This window comes from Canis aureus, chromosome 36 (assembly GCF_053574225.1).
Source record: "Canis aureus isolate CA01 chromosome 36, VMU_Caureus_v.1.0, whole genome shotgun sequence".
Classification (NCBI taxonomy): Eukaryota; Metazoa; Chordata; class Mammalia; order Carnivora; family Canidae; genus Canis; species Canis aureus.
In genome coordinates, this window is record NC_135646.1 from 23,737,769 (window position 1) to 23,759,272 (window position 21,504).

General features: G+C 42.6%; 2 protein-coding genes across 9 annotated transcripts in view; one reads left to right on the forward strand and one right to left on the reverse strand.

Moving 5' to 3' along the window:
* LOC144306224 (uncharacterized) overlaps positions 1-15,333 on the reverse strand; it is a 53,194-nt gene extending 37,861 nt beyond the window's left edge. For 2 of the 3 annotated variants that reach the window (XM_077885665.1, XM_077885664.1), the window contains exons 1-5: positions 14,665-15,333; positions 14,245-14,336; positions 11,332-11,761; positions 9,559-9,735; positions 2,089-5,261 (exon numbers count right to left, since the gene is read on the reverse strand). In XM_077885665.1, coding sequence (XP_077741791.1) covers positions 14,969-15,295 — 327 coding nt within the window. In that variant the 5' untranslated portion in view covers positions 15,296-15,333 and the 3' untranslated portion in view covers positions 2,089-5,261; positions 9,559-9,735; positions 11,332-11,761; positions 14,245-14,336; positions 14,665-14,968. Of the gene's footprint in view, positions 1-2,088; positions 5,262-9,558; positions 9,736-10,850; positions 11,238-11,331; positions 11,762-14,244; positions 14,337-14,664 lie in introns of those variants that run through there. The other variant, XM_077885666.1, reaches the window with a different exon arrangement.
* A 221-nt stretch (positions 15,334-15,554) lies between these two features.
* The window catches only part of BOLL (boule RNA binding protein), a 60,786-nt gene continuing 54,836 nt past the window's right edge, over positions 15,555-21,504 (forward strand). For 3 of the 6 annotated variants that reach the window (XR_013373240.1, XM_077885657.1, XM_077885658.1), the window contains exons 1-2: positions 15,555-15,703; positions 19,733-19,876. Coding sequence is in view for 3 of the 6 variants with exons in the window: in XM_077885657.1 (XP_077741783.1) it covers positions 15,683-15,703; positions 19,733-19,876 (165 nt within the window). In the remaining 3 variants the exon portion in view is untranslated. The remainder of the gene's footprint in view (positions 15,704-19,732; positions 19,877-21,504) is intronic. The other 3 variants (XR_013373241.1, XR_013373242.1, XM_077885659.1) reach the window with 1 other exon arrangement.

The window sequence follows — 21,504 nt, forward strand, 5'->3', positions numbered from 1 at the left end:
GCCACCCATTGAATCTGCTCCTAACTGGGGACAGATTCTACTCTGGCCCCACGCCCAGGACATAAAGGTTTAACCAGATTTGGTTAAGTCAGCAGCCATAGGCACATTCCTACCCCTCCATTAATAATCCCCCCTTTCTAAATTAATATCACCCCAATTCTTGCCTCTCAACCTCTCACCAAATAAGGCAGCAATACTTGACTGACAAATTGGAAGCTGCAGTAGGAAGAAGGGGAAGGGATGTGAATAAGAGTAATGAATTACTAGTTCAAATGTCACTACCACAAATCTCAAGTTGCTCCTTCAACCATACCATGTTATTCATGTTATTGTTTTGCTTTCTCATAGGATTTTATCCCCATGAATAAACTATCCTCCCCATGGAATTGTTTAACTTATATATTCTATCATACTGACCTCCTATCTCTGCTTCACTAAAATGGAGAATGTAATCTCCATGTGCAAAAACCTGTTCATTGCTTTATCTCCAGCTTCCAGAGGCATGCCTGGCACAAAGTAGGTGCTCGATAAATACTTAGGAACAGAGTATTCACCTTTGTAATCCCCTGACTAAATTTTTTTTAAACTGATTTTTTTTTTTTATGATAGTCACACAGAGAGAGATGAGAGAGAGGCAGAGACACAGGAGGAGGGAGAAGCAGGCTCCATGCACCGGGAGTCCGACGTGGGACTCAATCCCGGGTCTCCAGGATCGCGCCCTGGGCCAAAGGCAGGCGCTAAACCGCTGCGCCACCCAGGGATCCCCTAAAACTGATTTTTTTTAAGTGACTCTGTCACTGCCTACACTATAGGACTTCTCATCTTCTGGGATTCTAGAATTCTTTCCTAGGGCAGAAATCAGAGCAGACCCAAAGCAAGCAACTGCAAAAGTAGAAGGACGCCTATATATTGGAGTAACTTGAAATTGAGAATTACACTGAAAGACAACTGATGGGAACCTAACCAGGTCCAGCAAACCTGAAAATACCTAGCCCAGAATCAATGGCCAGATATGTCAATGTAGTTCTTCCAGCCCATGGAAGTCACCCTAGAACCCTGGGCCTAAGAAGAATCTGTGAAAATATTAAGACTTTCCATTCACTACCAGAAAATCAGAGTTAGGGTAGAGAACTGATAACTGCTTTCTATATACCAGATAATCCTCTATGAAGTATTCTGTTCTCCACTTTACAGATAAGGAAACTAAGGACCAAAAGGGTCAATTAGCTTGCTTAGAGTTAGAGTCAAAAGGAAGTGATGGCACCAGGACTGAATATCCCAGTCAGTGACTTCAAAGTTTGTGCTCTTCCTGCCACATGAGGCTCTCCTATGGTGGAAGTCCAATGAAGTCCTGGAGACTTCACCTATTCTGAAGAGCCACTCCTGCAGATCTAGGACCACATTCTGCATAAACACCTCTCCTTTTAACATCCGCATTACCTCTATGTCATCTTGATGGAGTGTAGAGCTGATGGATTTATCCCTGTGTTCACATATGTGTAAGAAAGAATATTTTGATGTTAAAAGCCTGTTCTCCTGATAAGTTCAAAGATGCATTGAACATGAGTATGGCAGTTTTCAACTGAGTCATATATATCCTTACATTCAGTCATAACACTCTCAATACACATTGTAATCATTTCAATTGCTAGTTCAGGAAAACAATTTGTAGGATAATTTGTGGTATAAATATTAGAGTAGAATAAATATGTAAGAATTCAGGAGGGGTCCCTGTGTGGCTTAGTGGTTTAGCACCTGCCTTTGGCCCAGGGTGTGATCCTGGAGTCCCGAGATCGAGTCCCACATCGGGCTCCCTGCATGGAGCCTGCTTCTCCCTCTGCCTGTGTTTCTGCCTCTCTCTCTCTCTCTCTCTCTCTGTGTGTGTGTGTGTCTTTCATGAATGAATAAATAAAACCTTTAAAAAAATGACTTCAATAAAAAATAAGCAAAATTAAATATGCCCTCTTAAAATTCAAGTTTTTTTTCTTCAAAGGTATTCTTTTGTCCCTTATGTTAGCAATTAAGTAGGAAGTTTCAGTAAAACACAAAAGTCAACTAATTTTATTTAAAAGTACAAGTAATCCATACCATGATAGTGGTCCTATAAAATGAGAAGTTACAAATTGTTTAGAACAGATCTAGAACTCCAGGTCAAAAAAATCTTCAAAGTACTGAAAGAGAATACATTTAAGAAATCTTTAATTACAGCCAATGTTCTTCAGTGTCTGAAGACTTCTGCTTCTTTCCCATGTTGTAAATCCTCTACTACCTGCAGGAGAGCAGGATACCTGGGTGTCTGTCCATTAACACTACCCCCTTGGGACTCTAAGTCTAAGATACAGGATTGGGAGTCCCAGGCTAATCATTCAAGAACAGTCTGTATGTGCAAGGCAAATGTCTTTTTTAAATAGGCAGGTTTTTTCTAAGATTTTGTTTTTATTAATTTAAGAGAGAGCAAGAGATATCACAGAGGGAGAAGAAGCAGCAGACTCCCTGCTAAGCAGAGAGCCTGATGCGGGGCCTGATCCCAGGACCTGAGATCATGACCTGGGCTAAAGGCAGACACTCAACCAACTGAGCCACCCAGGTACCCCTAAAATAAGCAGTGTTAAAAATAATAATAATAATAAAATAAAACAGGCAGTCAGTGTTGATTTATTTTCTATGTATTAAGGGACTTTGACATAGATTGGGAAGATGGAGTTCATGGCATCATTATGGTCCACACTAATGCAGAAAACCACAGAGGCATTTATGAAACCTACCACTGGAATGGCACCAGTGAGACCCACATGAAAACTTGTTTCTCTTCTTTCTCTATTTTATTTGGCAACTTGGATCTCTTCCAGGTATGAAGTTATAGTAGCAACCTCATCAAATGAAACATATTCCCAATGCCTGACATTTACAATGCAGAAGTAAATATAATCTAATTCATCTGCATGTGGTAGGAATTTTCCTCCAATTTATACCAAGACATAGGCTTATTAATGCTTTTTTAACCTCTTAGGACCCATGGAAGAAAATGAGTCATATTTCTTTCCCTACTGCATTCCCTTTGGTTGTGATGTATCTGCCTTATATCTAGTTTGTTAACCTTACTGATAGGCTTGTGTTGCATTCTACCTCAAATCTTTTGGGAGGAAGAAGCAGAGTGTAATATTTAAATAAACACAATATTGTAATGCATAATCTAAATTAAAGTACAACATGAGAATAAAGTATGGTCTCTTCTGCAAGGTGTTTTTAGTTCCCAGTAAGTTTTCAGGGACATAGCTCCTTCATTAAGCACAATGCAAGTTTGTCAGCTTTACAAAATGAAAAGCCATAAAAGTGAATCCTTTAAAAAAAATCCATTTGAGGCCAAATGTCTTGTGAAAACTGGATCTCTAGCATTTCCTTGGTCATTAACCCCTGTGAGAATCCCCCCATTCCCACCCTCACTGACTCATATAGGTCACCATGGATATGACTGCTTCTTCCCTTACCCATAGTAGAGGAACAACAGCTGCTGAACTGTACTTGGGATGTTTGCCATTCTCTGCTCTATATAAAATGTACTGGTGAAACTGTTCAGATGATGTCACAATTGTTTTTGAAAGATTAGAGAGGAGAAAGGCATGTTTCAGGAATCACCTAAAATATTAAGCAGCAGCAAAGAACTGAAATTTAACTGAAACTGTGAAGTAGGAAAATAAGCAACAAATATTATACAATACTACATTTAGTGTAATGAGAGGTTACAGAGCTTTCTTTAAATTTTTTTCCTAACCAAATGAAATTTTAGTAACTAAACTGATAACTGCATATAGAGTTTATTTGGAAGATATATATGAGCTATACTTAAACTCTAGGGAAAAAAACTATGAGCTATACTTAAACTCTAGGGAAAAAAACTAAACATCATTATTTTTGAACTACCTAAAGGAAAGGCTGTTTTTCTGATTTTTGATAGATGTTATATTTCTCATAAACATACAGCTATAATTTTAAACATCAGAAAAATAAAATATGTGAATATAATAGAATCTTATCTTTTCCATATAATTTTTCCTATCTTCAAAATATGGATTAAACAGGTTTTTGTTGGGATGCCTGGGTGGCTCAGCGGTTGGGCGTCTGCCTTTGGCTCAGGGGGTGATCCTGGAGACCTAGGATTGAGTCCCACATCAGGATCCTTGCATGGAGCCTGCTTCTCCCTCTGCCTGTGTTCCTCCCTTCTCTCTCTCTTTCTCTCTCATAAATAAATAAATAAATAAATAAATAAATAAATAAATAATAAAATCTTTAAAAATAAAGAGGTTTTTGTTGTTCACTGAAAATGTAAAGAATGATGTGTGATCTGTAATTGAAACTAAAATCAAAAGGAGTACTTCTTATCTGTACACTCAGTAGATGAGAAAAAATAGCATTAGAAAAAGTATTTTCTCTTACTTCTCATCTTAAAATTTCTTTCTTTTCTTTTCTTTCTTTCTTGCATCATTTCTACACCAAAGGTAGAGCTTGAATTTACAACCCTGAAATCAAGAGTGGCATGCTCTTCCAACTGAGCCAACCAAGCACTCTTCTTACTTCTCATCTTTTTTTTAAAGATTTATTTGAGAGAGAGAGAGAGCATGGTGGGGGGGCAGGCAGAGATAGAGGGAGAAGCAGACTCCCTGCTGAGCAAGGAGCCCCATTTGGGACGTGATCCCAGGACCCTAGGATCATGACCTGAGCTGAAGGCAGACACTTAACTGAGCCACCCAGGTGACTCCCTCCCTTTTAAAGATTTATCCATTTTAGAAAGAGAGAGGGTGAGCATGTGGGCAAGTCGGGGAAGGGGCAGAGGGAAAGGGAGAATCCTCCAGCAGATTCCCCACTGAGAGCAGAGCCCAACTCAGGGCTCAATCCCAGGATGCTGAGACCATGACCTCAGCCAAAATGAAGAGCCACTCAACTGACTGAGCCACCCAGGCACTCCTCTTATTTATTAATTCTCCTTACTCACCAGTCATTAATGATATCCATTAGGTATGACTCACATGGAAATATTTCATTAACACTCTTTGTTTTAAAGACAACCTTCATACTCAAAGGGATGCTTACTAATCCTCCCTGAGGAAGGGTTTATGCCTCAATCGGTTGACAGCAGCGTCAGTCATGTGATTTGCTTTATCCAATGAAAGATGAACAGAAGCTTCAAGAGCCAGTGTATGCTTAGCCATGATCTCATTTTCCTCTGCCACATGATTAATTGGTCATCAGATAGAAGCTAGATCCTAAGTGAAAATGGCATAGGCAGAGCTCAAGTCAATCTACAATGGATGTGTAACATGAGCAAAAAAGCAACCTCTGTGGTAAACCCCTCAGATTGGGGATCATCTGTTACTATAGTATAACCGAGCCTCTCCTAACAGATACAGATACATAAGTTTACTGAAAGCTCTATGCTTTCTACAAGCATGTTGTTGGTCCATATGGCCAGATACTACTTGATTTATATAGCAAATAAACATTCCTGGCATCTACTAAACTAGTAAAAGCTAAAAATGTTTTTGGATATTCAAAAACTATGTATAGTTATTTCTATTTCTGTGATATATGTTTCTCATTTATTTCTTTCCTATAAGCTTATGTAAGGCTCTGATTCTGCCTTTCTTGCTAGGTTTAGAAATGACACCATAAATGTGATCAATGCATGCTTCTTTTGGTATAATTTTTTCTTTTACTTGTCTTGAACACTTCTTTCCTCCTCCACCCACATTAACCCTCCCACTCCTTTCAAGGTAACTCAAATTAACAACCTAAATTGCCAGGTTAAAGCAGTTCTTCAGCTTCAGTGTACAATCATGTGTGTGTTCATGCACATGTGTAGAGAAAGTGTGTGTGTCTTTGTTTGATTTACTAAAAAAGAAGAGGTGGGGAGACATATTTTACACCTGCTGTTTTTGTCAAGTCTGTATCTGAACTCCTCCTGCCCAATCCTGCTTCTCCCTTTTCCCTCCATTAGTGTTACTTCCAATAAATCTTTCACCTCTAATTCCACATGCTTCTCAAGAGAACCCAACCAGTACATTATAGATGTTATCCTTATTATGTCATCAGCCTTAATATTTTTTCCAAACTATTGTTTATGGACATTATGGTATCTATTCTACTTTCCAAGGGGCGCCTAGGTAGCTCAGTTGGTTGGGCGTCTGCCTTTGGCTCAGGTGGCGATCCCAGAATCTTGGGATGGAGCCCATATCAGCCTGCTGCTCCCTGTCTCTTTGCCTGCCACTCTGCTGCTTGTGTACTCACACTCTCTCTCTCCCTCTCTCTGCCAGATAAATAGATAAAATCCTTAAAAAAAAAAAAAAAAAAAAGAAAAGGAATACTTTCCGACCTCTAGGTTTTACATGTAATCTCCTACCTTTTCTTGCAAGACTTTTTTTTAACATTAAAGTATTTGGCCTTTCTATACTTTATTTTTGAATTTAGTTTATATGTGTATACATTTATATAAATTTTTTAAAAAATAAGATGGTGGGCCGCTTTTATTTTCTTCATTAATCTTTTCTTACCGAACTGAATTATCCCTCTTGTCATATGTTAAATTCTCACATGTATTTCAGTCTACTTCTGGGTTATCTCTTCTGATCTGATACCATATTATGTTCTAATATTCATACTCCCTTCACATCATAGCTAGAAGGATTTACCTAAAATACAAGTCTGACTCCCCACTATGAAGCTTTATTGGCTTCCCAGTACCAGCTGAATAGGGTCTAGGCTTTTTGGCACATGTGGCCATGGCTCTTGTTTACATCCCTGGCTTCCTTTCTGGCTATTCCACTTCTCTTCCTACTCCAGATGTTTAAATAATAACTTTGAATTTTGGTTGCTTCTCAAATTTTTCAGTGCTTCAAGGAGATCCAACCTTAAACAGACCACCCCCAGAATTTCTTTCTCTGTTCTTTTCAAATGTAAATAAGTCTTTAGGGCTAAGTAGGTCTCTTGCCAGTCTCACAACTTAGGAATGTCTCTTCAAAAACTATCTTTTTCCTTATCAAACCCAACACCCAAAAAATCAAATAATCCAGTTAAGAAATGGGCAGAAGATATCAACAGACATTTTTCTAAATAAGACATCCAGATGGCTCAACATCAGTCATCATCAGGGAAATACAAATCAAAACCACAATGACATACCACCTCACACCTGTCAAAATGGCTAAAATTAACAAGGAGACAAGAGGTGTTCACAAGGATATGGTGAAAGGGAAATGCTCTTACACTGTTGGTGGGAATGCAAACCAGTGAAGCCACTCGGGAAAACAGTATGGAGGTTCCTCAAAAAGTTAAAAATAGAACTTAGCTACAATCCAGCAATTGTACTACTAGGTATTTACCCAAAGGATACAAATATACAGATTTGAAGGGGTACATGCACTCTGATGTTTATAGCAACATTATCAACAACAGCCAAACCAGGAACAGCTAGGTGGTTCAGTAGGCTAAGTGCCTAAGAATTGATTTCAGCTCAGGGTTGTGAGATCATGACCTAGGTTAGGCTCCATGCTGTGCTTGGAGTTGGCTTGAGATTCTCCCCCTCCCTGTAGCCCACTCCTTGCTCCTATGTTCTCATGTGCTTGTGCACACACTCTCTCTCTCAAATAAATTAAAAAAAAATTTTTTTAAGTCTAACTCTTGATCTCAGCTCAGGTCTCAATCTCAAGGTCATGAGTTCAAGCTCCATATTGGGCTCCACACTGGGTATGGAACCTACTTTAAAAACAAACAAACAGGGACGCCTGGGTGGCTCAGTGGTTGAGCATCTGCCTTGGGCTCAGGGCGTGATCCCAGGGTCCCAGGATCGAGTCCCATGTCGGGCTCCCCGCAGGGAGCCTTCATCTTCCTCTGCCTGTGTCTCTCCCTCTCTCTCTCTCTCTGTCTCTCATGAATAAATAAAATCTTTAAAATAAATAAATAAAAACAAACAAAACAATAGACAAACTATGGAAAGAGCCCAAGTGCCCAATATTACTTGGAATGGAATGGAATATTACTTGACCATCTTAAGAATGAAACTGGGGTGCCTGAGTGGCTCAGCCAGTTAAGCTTCTGTCTCCCACTCAGGTCATGATCCCAGGGTCCTGGAATGGAGCCTCAAGTTGGGTTCGCTGCTTAGTGGGGAGTCTGCTTCTCCCTCTCTCTCTGTCCCTCCCCCCTGCTCTGCTCTGTCAAATAAATAAAACCTTAAAAAAATGAATGAAATCTTGCCATTTGCAACCACATGGATGGAGCTAGACTGTATTATGCTAAGCAAAATAAGTCAGAGAAAGACAAATACCGTATGATTTCACTCCTATGTGGAATTTAGGAAACAAAACAGATGAACATATGGGAAGGGAAAAAAAGAGAGAGAGAGGGGGAAGCAAACCATAAGAGACTCTTAATGATAGTGAACAAATAGGATTGATGGAGGGAGGTGGGCAGGGGATGGGCTAAATGGGTGATGGGTGTTAAGGAGGGCACTTGTTATGATGAGCACTTGGTGTTATATGTAAGTGATGAACCACTAAATTCTACTCCTGAATATTATACTATATGTTAACTAACAATTTAAATAAAATTTTGGGGAAAAAATCATTTTTTGAAATGAAAGCGTCAAGGGAGATAGTTCCCCTATTTCCTGGTTTCAGTAAGAAGAGCCTAACTTTGATGTTTGCCTTACTCCAGTTTGAAAAACGACCTCCTTTTATAAAGATATGAGATTTATTTTTCCTCTCTATAAAGCCAATAAGATGGTGACTCCACAATCACCAGGTGAGATTAGAATGAACTAATCTATGTGTGATGTAACAGGTTGTGTCTACTTGGCAATATAAGTGGGTGAGACTCCTTTCTTTGTCTTTGCAATATTTTAGTGGAATGCCTGTGACGTGCACCACAGAGTCCATGCTTATTCAATGATGAAACTGGTTTCTGTCTTTATTACCCTCATGGAGAGGTTTCCTGAGTTGGGAAAAGATTTTGCATTTTAATTATATTTCCTCCATAATGACCAATATGCATATTTTCTTGAGCATAGCACCAAAAGAGGGCAAACTCATAGAAATTTGTTTTCTGGGCAGCCCAGGTGGCTCAGTGGTTTAGCACCGCCTTCAGCCCAGGGCCTGATCCTGGAGACCTGGGATCAACTCCCCCATCGGGCTCCCTGCATGGAGCCTGCTTCTCCCTCTGCCTATGTCTCTGCCTCTCTCTCTGTGCGTGTGTGTGTCTCATGAATAAATAAATAAAATCTTTAAAAAAGAAAAAAAGAAAGTTGTTCTCTAGCCTGCAATCATTAAACACAACATGCAACCTAAACTTTTAGTGTCACAATCTTAGTTACCAGATCTGTGCTCCTGAGATCACCCTTCCTGCAATCTGAGATGCCTTCTTTAAGAAAAAAAAACAAGTTTGAATTTTTCCTGGAGTTGTTCTGTTTTTGTCATGTTTTCCTTCAATCAAAAGCAAACTAAATTCAATTAATTTGAATTCAATAATTAATCCTATTGTAGAGAAAAAGTCATTTGATGGTTATGAACTCACTTTTGTAGATGCTGTGGTTGGCCCAATTCCCCTTTCAAGACCAAGCCATTGTTTCACCAGATGCTGGGAGTGTGGGCTGTTCTCAGCTAAGTTCCTCTCCAGAAATTGGCCTCAACCAAAGAGAGTCATCTTGTCCGAAGTCCAGACTCCTGTCTGGGAGCAGCCTGCACCCAAAGTCTATAGATAGGTGGATGAGGATAGAAAGTATGGGGGAAGGAGCAGGTATGGCTGGGGGAAGGGACCCTGGTCTCTAGGGACAACTCTGAAGGTCATCCTAGACTTTGAGACTCTGTTGCAAAAATCACAATTCAATTTCTTCTGCCCAGTCTTGCTTCCCTCACTCTTCTCAGGTACTCTTCCCAAGCTCAGATTCCCCAAAATTTCTGCATGCAAATCTCAGAGTCTGTTTCCCAAGGTACCCACTTCCAAAATTCACCAAGGTGAATATTTTTCCAAATGTCAAGCAGTTAGTGATATCTGAGAATATGATAGTAAAACATGATGAATATAAACCAGGGTTTCTTGACACCATCTTACAGTACAGGAGCTATGTTTAGGCAGGGCTGCTACTGGCCCATTCGGCATCTTTCTATGAATTAGAAAAAAAGCACTCCCTTTGAATGGAGGGGCCTGTGGCTACATGGTTCTATGAGTGGAGCAGCAAGGGCTGGATTACATCCCAGCTAGCTCCTTTGGCCCTACACCCTTATGTATTGAGTAATCCATGTAACACTACATGCAGCCTTTCTTAGATTCAAAAGATCAGAGTGTACCAAGGCAATAATTGCCCACTACTCAAAAACAACATAGTTGCTGGAGGAGTGGACAAGTGACAATTAAAAGAATATTTACACAAAGATGTTTAAAACATCATAGATAGGAGGGCACTAAGAACATGAAGCATTGCCAAGATGCCTATGGGTGGGAGAAAAATGAATTAAAAGGTGTCATGATAGTACCCAAAAATACCTCATGCATCTGAAGGAAACCAGGATATGTCACCCCAAAATATGCCTCTTTGACATACTAATGATTTTCAGTTGAAGACAATTAAGAAGCAGTGAATACAGAAAAAGTTCCCCCTTTTGTGCCTAAAGGCAGGAAATAAATTCTTTTACTGGATACAGACTCTTACCAGCCCCAAGACAGGGCACCAAAGGAATCTGCAAACTTACCTTTTGTTAAATTAACCCTTATCTTCCTAGTTACTTCTTTACCATTTACTATCTCTAGCTTAAAGTCCTTCATCTTAGCAATTACTCATAAATGTATTGTTTCTTTGTCTAAAAGGTATAAAAGCTTCCTGCTCTGGTCAGTTCTTAGGTCTTCATTTCCTTAGTAAGGTCCTCATGTACATGTAAAAATACAGTAAAATTTGTATGCTTTTCTCTCTTTGCCAGTTTATTTATTTTTATTTTCTTTTAATTCATGATAGGCACACAGTGAGAGAGAGAGAGAGAGAGAGGTAGAGACATAGGCAGAGGGAGAAGCAGGCTCCATGCACCGGGAGCCCGACGTGGGATTCGATCCCGGGTCTCCAGGATCGCGCCCTGGGCCAAAGGCAGGCGCCAAACCGCTGCGCCACCCAGGGATCCCTCTCTTTGCCAGTTTAATTTTCAGACCCAGCCAGGAACTCTAAGAAGGTCAAAGAAAACGTTTTCCTCCCAGAAAGATAACATCTAAAAATGAGTAAGAATGGAAAGAAGCTAAAAAAAAAAAAAACAAACAGCAGTACATCAATTAAAACATCTTTAAAAAGTCGGGGGTGAGTACCTGGGTGGCTTAGCTGGTTAAGTGTCTGCCTTCAGCTCAAGTCATGATCCCTTGGTCCTGAGATGGAGCCCTGTGTTGGGCTCCCTGCTCAGCAGGGAGCCTGCTTCTCTGTTTGCTCCTCCCCTTGCCCATGCTCCCCCTCTCTCCCTCTCAAATAAATCTTAAAAAACAAAAAAACAAAAACAGCCGTTGGTAGTTTGAAGGTAACAGCAGGTAAGGGTAAAATAAAGGGGCAAGCCAAGGCAAACACTGCAGGACCGAGTCCACAAGTGGACAATATATTCTAAGCAATCACTCTTGAAGTCTTGCTGCACATCTTATTTTTGTATATATATGGTGCTACTGTTTGCTCTTAAGGCAATATCTGAGAATGTTCAAAGGACTTTGCAGGTGGGATGTTCCAAACAAAAGGTCTTCCCCTGAAAAGCAACTGAAAACATGTATAATTATTAAACCATATTTGTGTGAGTGAATCAAGAAAAAGATTCTCTGATGATGACTGTTTTTCATTCTTATTCCAGAAGTAAGAGCAAAATGGTAAGGGATGGGGATAAAATGAAGGGTGGGGTGAGAGTTGCCTGTTCATTTAGTCTCTATTCTATAAACATTTACTGAGGTCCTACTTTATGCTGCATAGTTGGTTCTATATTGCATACTCCTGCATCTAAGTAGTTGCTCAGAATAAACAGCATAACCAAGTAAAACAATTTTATAATGAATTTTCTAATAAATCAGTTATGGTTCCAGTCTAGACCATCTCTGTAACATCCTCTCTAAATGTATTACATTCTGTAAAGGAAACGGAGATCTAAACTGGACTCTGCTTCCTTAAGACAGATTTTTAAAAGTCTAATCCCTCACCTCTTCTATTTCAAATATCCAACCATCATAGAGAAAAAGAAAGCATCTGATCATCCTCCAAAATACAATACGTTAATAGACATAGACACAAGAGAAATAAAATGGGAACAGAGGCATCTTTTAAACATGTCTTTTCTTGTTGCTTTATCTACCAAGTCACTCCCTGATCCGAGCTGTCTCTGCACCTGGCAACTCTTCTACTGCTACACTTAGCACATTGAGCGTATAAACTTTCTATTTACTTAGCTCCTTCTTGCACTAGACCACAGGTTACTGGAGAGCAAGAACCAGGTCTTAATCACTGCCATATCCACTCCCTTAAAGTAAAGCCTGGTTCACAGGAGGCCCACAAATGGTTATCTAGAGAACACATCCAAAGGATTATTGAGAAAAGGACTGCCTAAAATAGATATCAGGAGTTAGAATCTGTGGCTGGAAAACTCAAGGGGCAGCAATGGAAGAACTGCCAGTAAGGGAACGCAAGCAAGAAGGAGGGCAGGGTTCCGTAAATCCCTGAAACAAGAACTATGCTCTTAACAGACTTGTGAAGGAAAAAGATGAGAGACGTTGGGATACCAGCACAAAATATAAACAAACGGGATATTAGGTTTGCAATTTGTTATGTGTTGCACTTTTATATTTATCTTTGTCAATGACATCTCCAGGATTTGAAACTTGAGACTTCTAAAACCATCCTCGCCAATCCCTCCCCGTCATCACTATGTCCAAGAGTCTCAGTTCTCTGGTTTCTCCTTAACCCTTTCCCAGTATTTTATTCTTACAGCTGCCACTTCTGTTTAGGTCCTCTGTTATTTTTCACTAGAGCAGTATGCTCCTAATTCAGTTTTCTGTTTCCTGTCTTTTAAAAACTGTTCTCTGGTCTGAGGACATCTTCCTAAAATTTGGCTCTGATTATTTAACTTCGTGACTCAATAGCCATCAGTGGTCATCTATTTGCAAAGGTCTCTAGAATAAAACTTTTTTTTTTGCAAATGGTTTTTCTTTAAAAAAAAATATTGTATTTATTTATTCATGAGAGACGGGGGGGGGGGGGGGGGGCAGAGACACAGGCAGAGGAAGAAGCAGGCTCCATGCAGGGAGCCCAACGTGGGACTTGATCTCAGGTTTCCAGGATCACGCCCTGGGCAGAGGGCGGCGCTAACCTGCTGAGCCACCTGGGCTGCCCTAGAATAAAACTCGTAAGTCATTATTACCACAGTATAAATAACATGGCAGAAGGCACATGCCAGGGCAATGGAGCCCAATAGAATAAGGTTTTGAAAACTGCATCTCCCAGTTACTAGCAATGGAACTACACGAGTCCCTCTTACCTCTCTAAGGCTCAGACTTTCGGAGAGAAAGAATGGTAACTAAGGAGACTAAAAAAGACTGTGCCTAGTCTAGCGCCTGGGTAGATGAGAAGGGCTCAATATCTTTCCTCTCACCTTCCCATCCAGATCAGAATTTCAGCCTGGTGGTGCCCTTACCCAGCCCTGGACGTTGTACTCCACGATGCTGTCCTCTGTGCTCCTACAGATCTTTGATCACAGTTCATATATCATTAAACCTATTCTGCTTGTGTCTTACGAATTATAGCTAGCTGTAATTATTTTGAGCCATTAGTCCTTTCTCCCCTTCTAGGTTGGAAAACAAAAAAAAACTCAAGATGAGGATTTGATCTTGTTCATCTTCTTTACCTCCCATAACATACAGCATTAGGTACTACACATAATAGGAACACTACAAATGTCTAGAAGTTGACTCGTATACTTTCATGTGTTTTAAACCAAGTTTTAAAACCAAAAATGCTTTTTGCTTTAAGAATTAAAAGAGTTGGGCAGCCCGGGTGGCTCAGTGGTTTAGCGCCTCCCTTTAGTCTAGGGCCTGATCCTGGAGACTTGGAATCAAGTCCCCCTTCGGGCTCCCTGCATGGAGCCTGCTTCTCCCTCTGCCTGTGTCTCTGACTCTCTCTGTGTCTCTCATGAATAAGTAAAATCTTTAAAAAAAAAAAAAAAAGCAATTAAAAGAGTTAAAAGCTGAACAGAGAATTACCATTATGGGTCTTGAAATATAGTCAATGTTCCCTAAATCAGGTTGATCAATTTGTGTGTCACAGGCTGAACACCTACGATGGTGAAGACAGTCTTTAAAAATAAAGGTTTGCAGTCAAAAAAGACTTGAACAAAAGAGAAGATGGTAATAGCTATTCAAATCCACCCTTACTAGTACCAAAAAAAAAAAAAAAAAACCACAACAAAACACAAACCACTCTAAGTTCAGTTCTAATGTTACCGAACGGTGAAACCATTCCGCTCTGGAATGTATTGATCTCATTAGGTCTGTATTGTTTTCACAGAAACCAAAGCCGGAAGTGAGCTTAAAGTGCACGTACAAATGTATAAGGACTTTTAGGGGGCTTTAGCTGAACCGTGCCCTCCCCCCCCCAAAAAAAGAAAGAAAAATAAAAATTACATTTCCTATTTTTACTTTTGGTAAATGATATAAAGATCTCATCTCTGAGAAGATTAAAAGACACTGCATCGTCTTAAGTCCTCATCTCTGAAGTAAAATCAGCCGCCGTCCAAGTGCTCTGAGAGGACAGAAGTCCCGACAGTTGCTGCTGCTTTTTAAGGAGAACGTGTCCGAACGGCTAAGCCCCGGAACTGCGGCCAGGGCGACCCCGTGAGGCGTCGGGGCCTGCGCTGCCCACGCGGCGGCGGCCGAGCAGCGGGCTCGGGCGCGGACCAGCCCCCGCCAGGACGCGCGGTCCGCCAGGTCAGTGCGTCTCCGCGGCCGTCCAGGTCCTCCCCGGGGCGCTCTCCCCGTCACCGCTCACCGCCCGGGGCCCCGCCAGGCCGCCCGCCGCCCCGCCCGCCCGCGATGACTGACGGCGACAGCAGGTGCAGCGCGGAGTCCCCGCGGGCGGCGCGCCGGGCCGAGGGGTCGGGGCCGGGCTGTGGAAGCCGCCCTCGTCTCCGGGCGCCCGCCCCCCGCCGGCCTCCTGCTCCTCAGCAAAGCCCGAGGGCACGTCCGCCTCTCGCAGGCGCCCGGCCACAGCCCGCTCTGCCCCGCCGCGGAGAGCACGGCCAGGCGGGCGGCGCATGGTGCCCTGCGCGGCCGCCCGAAGGCAGGGCCAAGCCCTCGTCCGCACCCCACACGCCCGCCCCCCCGACGGCCCCGCTCGGCGACCCCGGGCCGCGGCCGAAGCCGCCCGCCCGCGCCGCTCCCCGGCCTGCGGCGCCCGCCCGCCCCGCCGCCCCGCCGCCCCGCCGCCCCGCCGCCCGCGGCGACGTCGCCTGCCCCTCCCCACCCCCCCGGGTGGCGGGTTCAGGCCCCGGGTCCGAGCCTGCGCCCCTGCAGCTGCCGCGGCCGCCGTCGCCGCCAGGGGGAGCGTCCGTCGGGAAGCGCGGGGCTGCTTCCTCGGTGTGAAGACGCTTTCAAACTTCGGGTCCCCGGGCCTCTGCCGCGGCTTTGAAGCGCGCGGAGGAAGATGGAGACCGAGCGCGGAGCGGTGAGTACGGCGGCCCGCGCCCCCGCCCGCGCCCCCGCCCCCGGGCCGCAGGGGCAGCGGCGGCGTGGACGCCCTTCCCGAGGGGCCGGGCGGCGCGGCCGAGCGCCCGCGGGTGTGTCGACGAGGAACGCGGCCCGGACGCCCCGTCGGCCACCCGGAGCGCACGCCGCCTGCAGGCCCGGCCGGCCGTGCGCGGCGTCGGGGAGGCGGGACCGCGCGGCCCGGGGGCCTCGGGAGGCGGCGGGGGGCGCGGCCGGTGCGCCAGGCCGGGCTGCGCCGGAGAAACAGCTTTCCCGCCGAAACCGGGCTCCGCGGCGTCCTCGACGCTCGCTCCGCCGGACTCCGCCCCGCCGCCGACCGCGAGGGGTCGTCAGGGCGGCCGACGCCGCGCCTCCCCGACGGGCCGGTGGGGACCGGAAGGCCTGAGAGGCCCGGGGGAAGGGGGGCACCGTGGCCCGCGACGGCCCGGGGACCCTCAGGGCCCGGCGGGGTAGGAGCGGGCGCCGGCCGAGGCCTGAGGAGCCGAGGCGCTGGGGCGGGGGGGGGGGGGGGGGGGGGGGGGTTGGCGCGCGCAGGCGCCACGGAGCCCCGCCCCGCGCCCCGCTGGCAGCCAATCAGCGCGCGCCACGTGCGGGCCGGGGGCGCTGCCGGCGCTCGAGGCCGACGTCGGGTCGGTGCCGTTGAGGGTTCCCGCCACCGCTGCTGGCGGGATTGCGGGGCAAAATTTCTCGCTGGCTGGCCTTCTTTTCCCTCCCGCACTTTGGTGGGGAGGGGGGGGACCCTCGCGTCGGTGCCCAAGCCCACGATGACCCCAGAGAGCCCGAGGAAGTTGTCGCCGCGGCCGTATGCCCCAGCGCCTCAGCCTGCTGGCCTCGGAGGGGAAGGAGCGCCGAGGCCGTGACCGCGACGGTTAGCCTGCCCTCTTCCTGTCGTCCTCGTCGGCACAGTGGACGACGGGCTGCGAGGTTCACCCTCAGGGGAAGAAGTCCGTGAGGGCACATCGCCTCACAGGAATAATAATAATTATTATTATTATTACTAATTATTATTATTCATGAGAGACACAGGCCGAGGGAGAAGCAGGCTCCCTGCGGAAAGCCCGATGGGGGACTCGATCCCGGGGCCCCAGGGTGTCACGACCTGAGCCAAAGGCAGACGCTCAACCCCTGAGCCACCCGGGCGCCCCGAGAGGAAATTGTTAATAAACTGGTGCTGGGAGTTTCGCTAGACTTCCTACCCATTCCTGACCAAATAACAGCACCTACCTAAGCGCTTTTCTTTCTTTATTTTTTTTTAATTTGTTTTTTATTGGAGCTCAATTTGCCAACATACAGAATAACACCCAGGGCTCATCCCGTCAAGTGCCCCCCTCAGTGCCCGTCACCCAGTCACCCCCACTCCACGCCCACCTCCCCTTCCATCACCCCTTGTTTGTTTCCCAGAGTTAGGAGTCTCTCATGGTCTGTCTCACTTTCTGATATTTCCCACTCATTCTTTCTCCTTTCCCCTTTATTCCCTTTCACTATTTTTTATATTCCCCAAATGAATGAGACCATATAATGTTTGTCCTTCTCCGATTGACTTATTTCACTATGCGCTTTTCATCGCTCAGCTTCTCTAAGGAATTAAGATGTTGCTTCTGCTTGAGCCTTGTCACTGCTAACCTTGAAACACGTCCTAGGCTGTTTTCATATCGTTTTCTTAAGCCTAATGGTTGTGATATGAGCAGGAGTAAATGATTCATCCATTTATCCACGTGTTCAACGAATATTTCTTGAACACCTGCTAAGAAGGCTCTACTTCAGATGCGCAGGGAACACCGCAGGCAAAAAATCCCTTCCCGTGTAAAACGTTGGACTGTAGTGGAAGGGGATAGACAGTATAAACACAAGTAAATAATATAGCATATTGGAAAGTGATAGGTGGTAAGGAGAAAAATAAGGCAGTTGGAACCCACAGTACAGCAGGAGCCTTAGAAACTGGAAAATGAAGTGAATGGGTTGAAAAACAAAAGTTGATGTTTTTCCTTTCTCGGTATCATTGAACTAGTTTCTCAAGATTGGAAATAAAGCACTCTGTTCATTTCTGTTCATGTCATCTATCATAATGGAATTAACTTTTATTTAAACAAATTGGAGGACAAACAAGTTCATCTGTTGAACTTGTTTTGTTTTTAAGAGGAAAATTTCATAGAGGCTGATTTTTTTAATTTTGCAAATACATAATTTCTACACTCTCTAAACGGACAAGTACAACTACTAGAGCTGTACTATTACATCTAGCAATGCAAATCCCACTTGAAAAATAAACGTAAGCATCAAATTATCCATTCTCTGCACCACAGAGTCACTATTTGTGACTGAAGTTACAAATAACCTCCAAATGCCTAGAGAGGATGCTGTTAAGATTGGATTCCCAGTTTCTTTAGTTGGAAACTGCAGCATAGCAATTATTAAATGTAATAACTTTTCTGTGGCTTAATAGGTGTTTTTATGAACTCCCTTATTAGGGAATATGTGTTGTTTGTCCCCCCTTAATACTAGATGCAGGATAGAGCCCAGTAAAGTTCAGCGTACAGCCCCGTAGTCACTACTGGCTCAGTCGTTTCTCTGTATATCTTACAGAGGCTAATTTGGGGATTAGGGTTTTTTTTTATTGGCCAATGAAGTGAGAGAGGAGAGCAAATATGAAAAAGAAGTCCATTATCTAAGTTAGAGATTCATTTTCATGTATTTGTTTCTCAGAGAATTGAAATTATGGACTTCAAGCTTTTTGAAGCACTCATTTAGTATATTAGACTGTCTCAGAAGTCTTTTTTAAGTGTGCCCAGAAGGAAAGTAATTAGCAAGCGCTTTAATTGGTTTCTCTTCAAAATTCTATTCTCAAGTCTTGTTTTTTTCAGATATATGTTATGAGTCTACCATCTTGCCATTGTACAAAGGCTTATATGTTAATATATATTTATTAAAATCTAAATTAGGCCCCCAACTTAGAATTGTGAACATATATGTACTGAGCTCAGTTCTTTGGTATACAGATTTATACCTATGAGTTACAGGTATATACATTTCTTTTTTTACGAAGTCAGTTCAAATTGACAAGTGCATTTAAAACTTTGACTTTAGAGCTAGATAATGGTGAACTTGAATGTCAGAATGTATTAATTTGTCAGTGCCCTTGACCAAAGACTACCAGGAGCATACCTGTAGTTAAGTAAAGTTGAGTCTATTGAATTGTTGCCACAAGGAAGAGCTATACCCTGGAGCCTCTCCATAAGAGGGTGTTAGAAAAGAACTCACTATGGGATTTAGGCTTGTATTAAGCTCTTCTTAGCATTTAGGGAAGAAGGGCTTTACTCTGAGATTCATATCGTCAGAAAGTGGGAGTAATTCTAGGATTGGGTCTGTTAATTCTTATTTAGAAGGTAAGAAAAATAGATTGAGGCCAAACCTGTGATTGATAAAGAAGGAGTAGTAACATATATCAGCCAGGATAGAGGGGTGTTTAGTCATGCTTGTGGTTTGGACAATGCAGGGTTCAGCCATGACCATGGAGTGATCTTGTTTTTATTGTGATCCATCACAATCACAGAGTAACTTTGCCTCGAGTCTGTTAACAAGAGAACACCACAATCTTACTGTGAGTTCCAGGCCAACTCCTAACAACACCAGAACCAAGCCAGTTCCCAGCTGTCTGAGTCTGCTTTTCTCTTTCTCAAACTTCTTTTTTGAGTTTAATGTCCTTAGTATTTATACTATTTAAATAATATATTTAATAAACAATTAACATAAGTATATTTAAATAATATATTTAAGATTTTCTCTGTAGTGGAATAGATTCTATATTTCCCATATTTTTGTTGCTCCAAAGGGTTATTAGTTCTAACTATAATTTTCATATTAGAATAAAATTAAAGTCTAAAATATCACATTTTGCCTAAGTGACTCATCTTTTTGAGAGATACATGTTTTCAGCCTGCATCAAAACTTATACCCAATGCTAAAAATTTAAAAGAATTTTATTTTACAGCAAACATCAAATCAGACGCAAACAGATTCATTATCTCCATCCCCTAATCCTGTGTCACCTGTGCCTTTGAATAACCCAACAAGTGCCCCAAGATATGGAACAGTGATCCCTAATCGCATCTTTGTAGGAGGAATTGACTTTAAGGTACCTATTTATGCATGCAACGTAGTGTATTTTTTGCAATAGAAGTTATTTTATTTCTCAGAAATACTTTGTACAACTACAAAAATATTTACTAATTGCATAATTATTAGTACGTTTCACATTGTCTTACTATAAAAAATCTTTTCAATAACAATGTAGGTTAAATAGAACATATGTAATTGTCCAGTTTCACATACAAGGAAATTGAGGCTCATTGACATATCTGTAGGCTCCTAGCTTATTAGTGACAGTGAAGACTAGAACTTCAGTATTCTGACTCATAGTTTCATATTCTTCACCATACCACATTAATTATACTTTATTACATAGTATTCCAACAGATCAAATAATCATGTTTATAATTTTCAAAAAAGACTCAATATTAAAAAAAAAAACAACACAAAACTTAGTCCTATGAAATCCTGTTTGTTTATCCCAGCTCTACTCAGTGAGGTACTGAGCTCTACTCTACTCTACTCAGGTTCCTACTGAGTGATCTCCTTAACTTCCATCTTTCACAGATCGCTTTCTGCCACCTAATTTAGAATTTGGTCACCAAAAAAAGGCCTGTAACCTTATCAGAATAAAGCATCTTAACATTAATGTATTTTAATTATGTAATCAGCCATTTCATTCTTTCAGAGAGGCTTAGTTTGTTGTTGTTAGATGTTTTGCAGCACCATTTCAGAGGTGGAAGTAAACACTTAGAGGAAAGGCCTGCATGGCTATTTTAAGTAGAATATCCTTACTTCCAAGTGGATCTATAGGATTTCCAAGCTTCCATTTTATGTACTGGAAATTACAGGGATAGTTATCTTTTTTAATTTAAAAATATCCTTTTGCCATTAGGGTACAAAATTTATTACTATTTCCCTGTCTGTAATCAGTCTTCCAAGATTAGGGTGAAATTACTTTTTTTCTGTTCAAGAGAAATGTTACACTCACTGTATTTGTCAGAATAATGGTTCTTAAGTGTGTGATTGGTTCACTAAAAATAAAAATGATTTCTAATGAAATGTTTATTTTAAAAAAGATTTTGTTTCTATGGAAAATATTCTAGTATTCTTGTTCAGAATTTATATTACAAACAGTATATTTTTAAAATAAATCCTCATTAAATCAAAACATTTGTATGGCTAGGTTATTCTAGGTTACTGAATTCTATCAGCTACATTATGAACTTTGGAGGCCATTGTTAAAAATGCAGTGACAGATTTCAGGTATTTGCTAGGGTTCCCTCCCTAATACTTAGATGTTTTCCAAAACCATAAACAAATGACAACAAGGAAATAGTTTACTGTAGTAACAAGCTGTGTCAAACTTTTTAAAACTTTAAAACTTTTTAGAAGCTTACTGTACATCCTTCTTATAATACTTAATCATCTTGCCTTTCTGTCTCCTTACTTTTCAACTAAGAAGTAGAGCTACAAAACTGAATAGTTTGAATTAATTTGTTTTTATTTTATTTTTTAAGATTTTATTTATTCATGAGAGGCACAGAGAGAGAGAGAGGCAGAAACATAGGCAGAGAGAAAAACAGGCTCCATGCAGGGAACCTGATGCAGGACTTGATCCTGGGACTCCAGGATCACGCCCTGAGCCGAAGGCAGGCGCTCAACCGCTGAGCC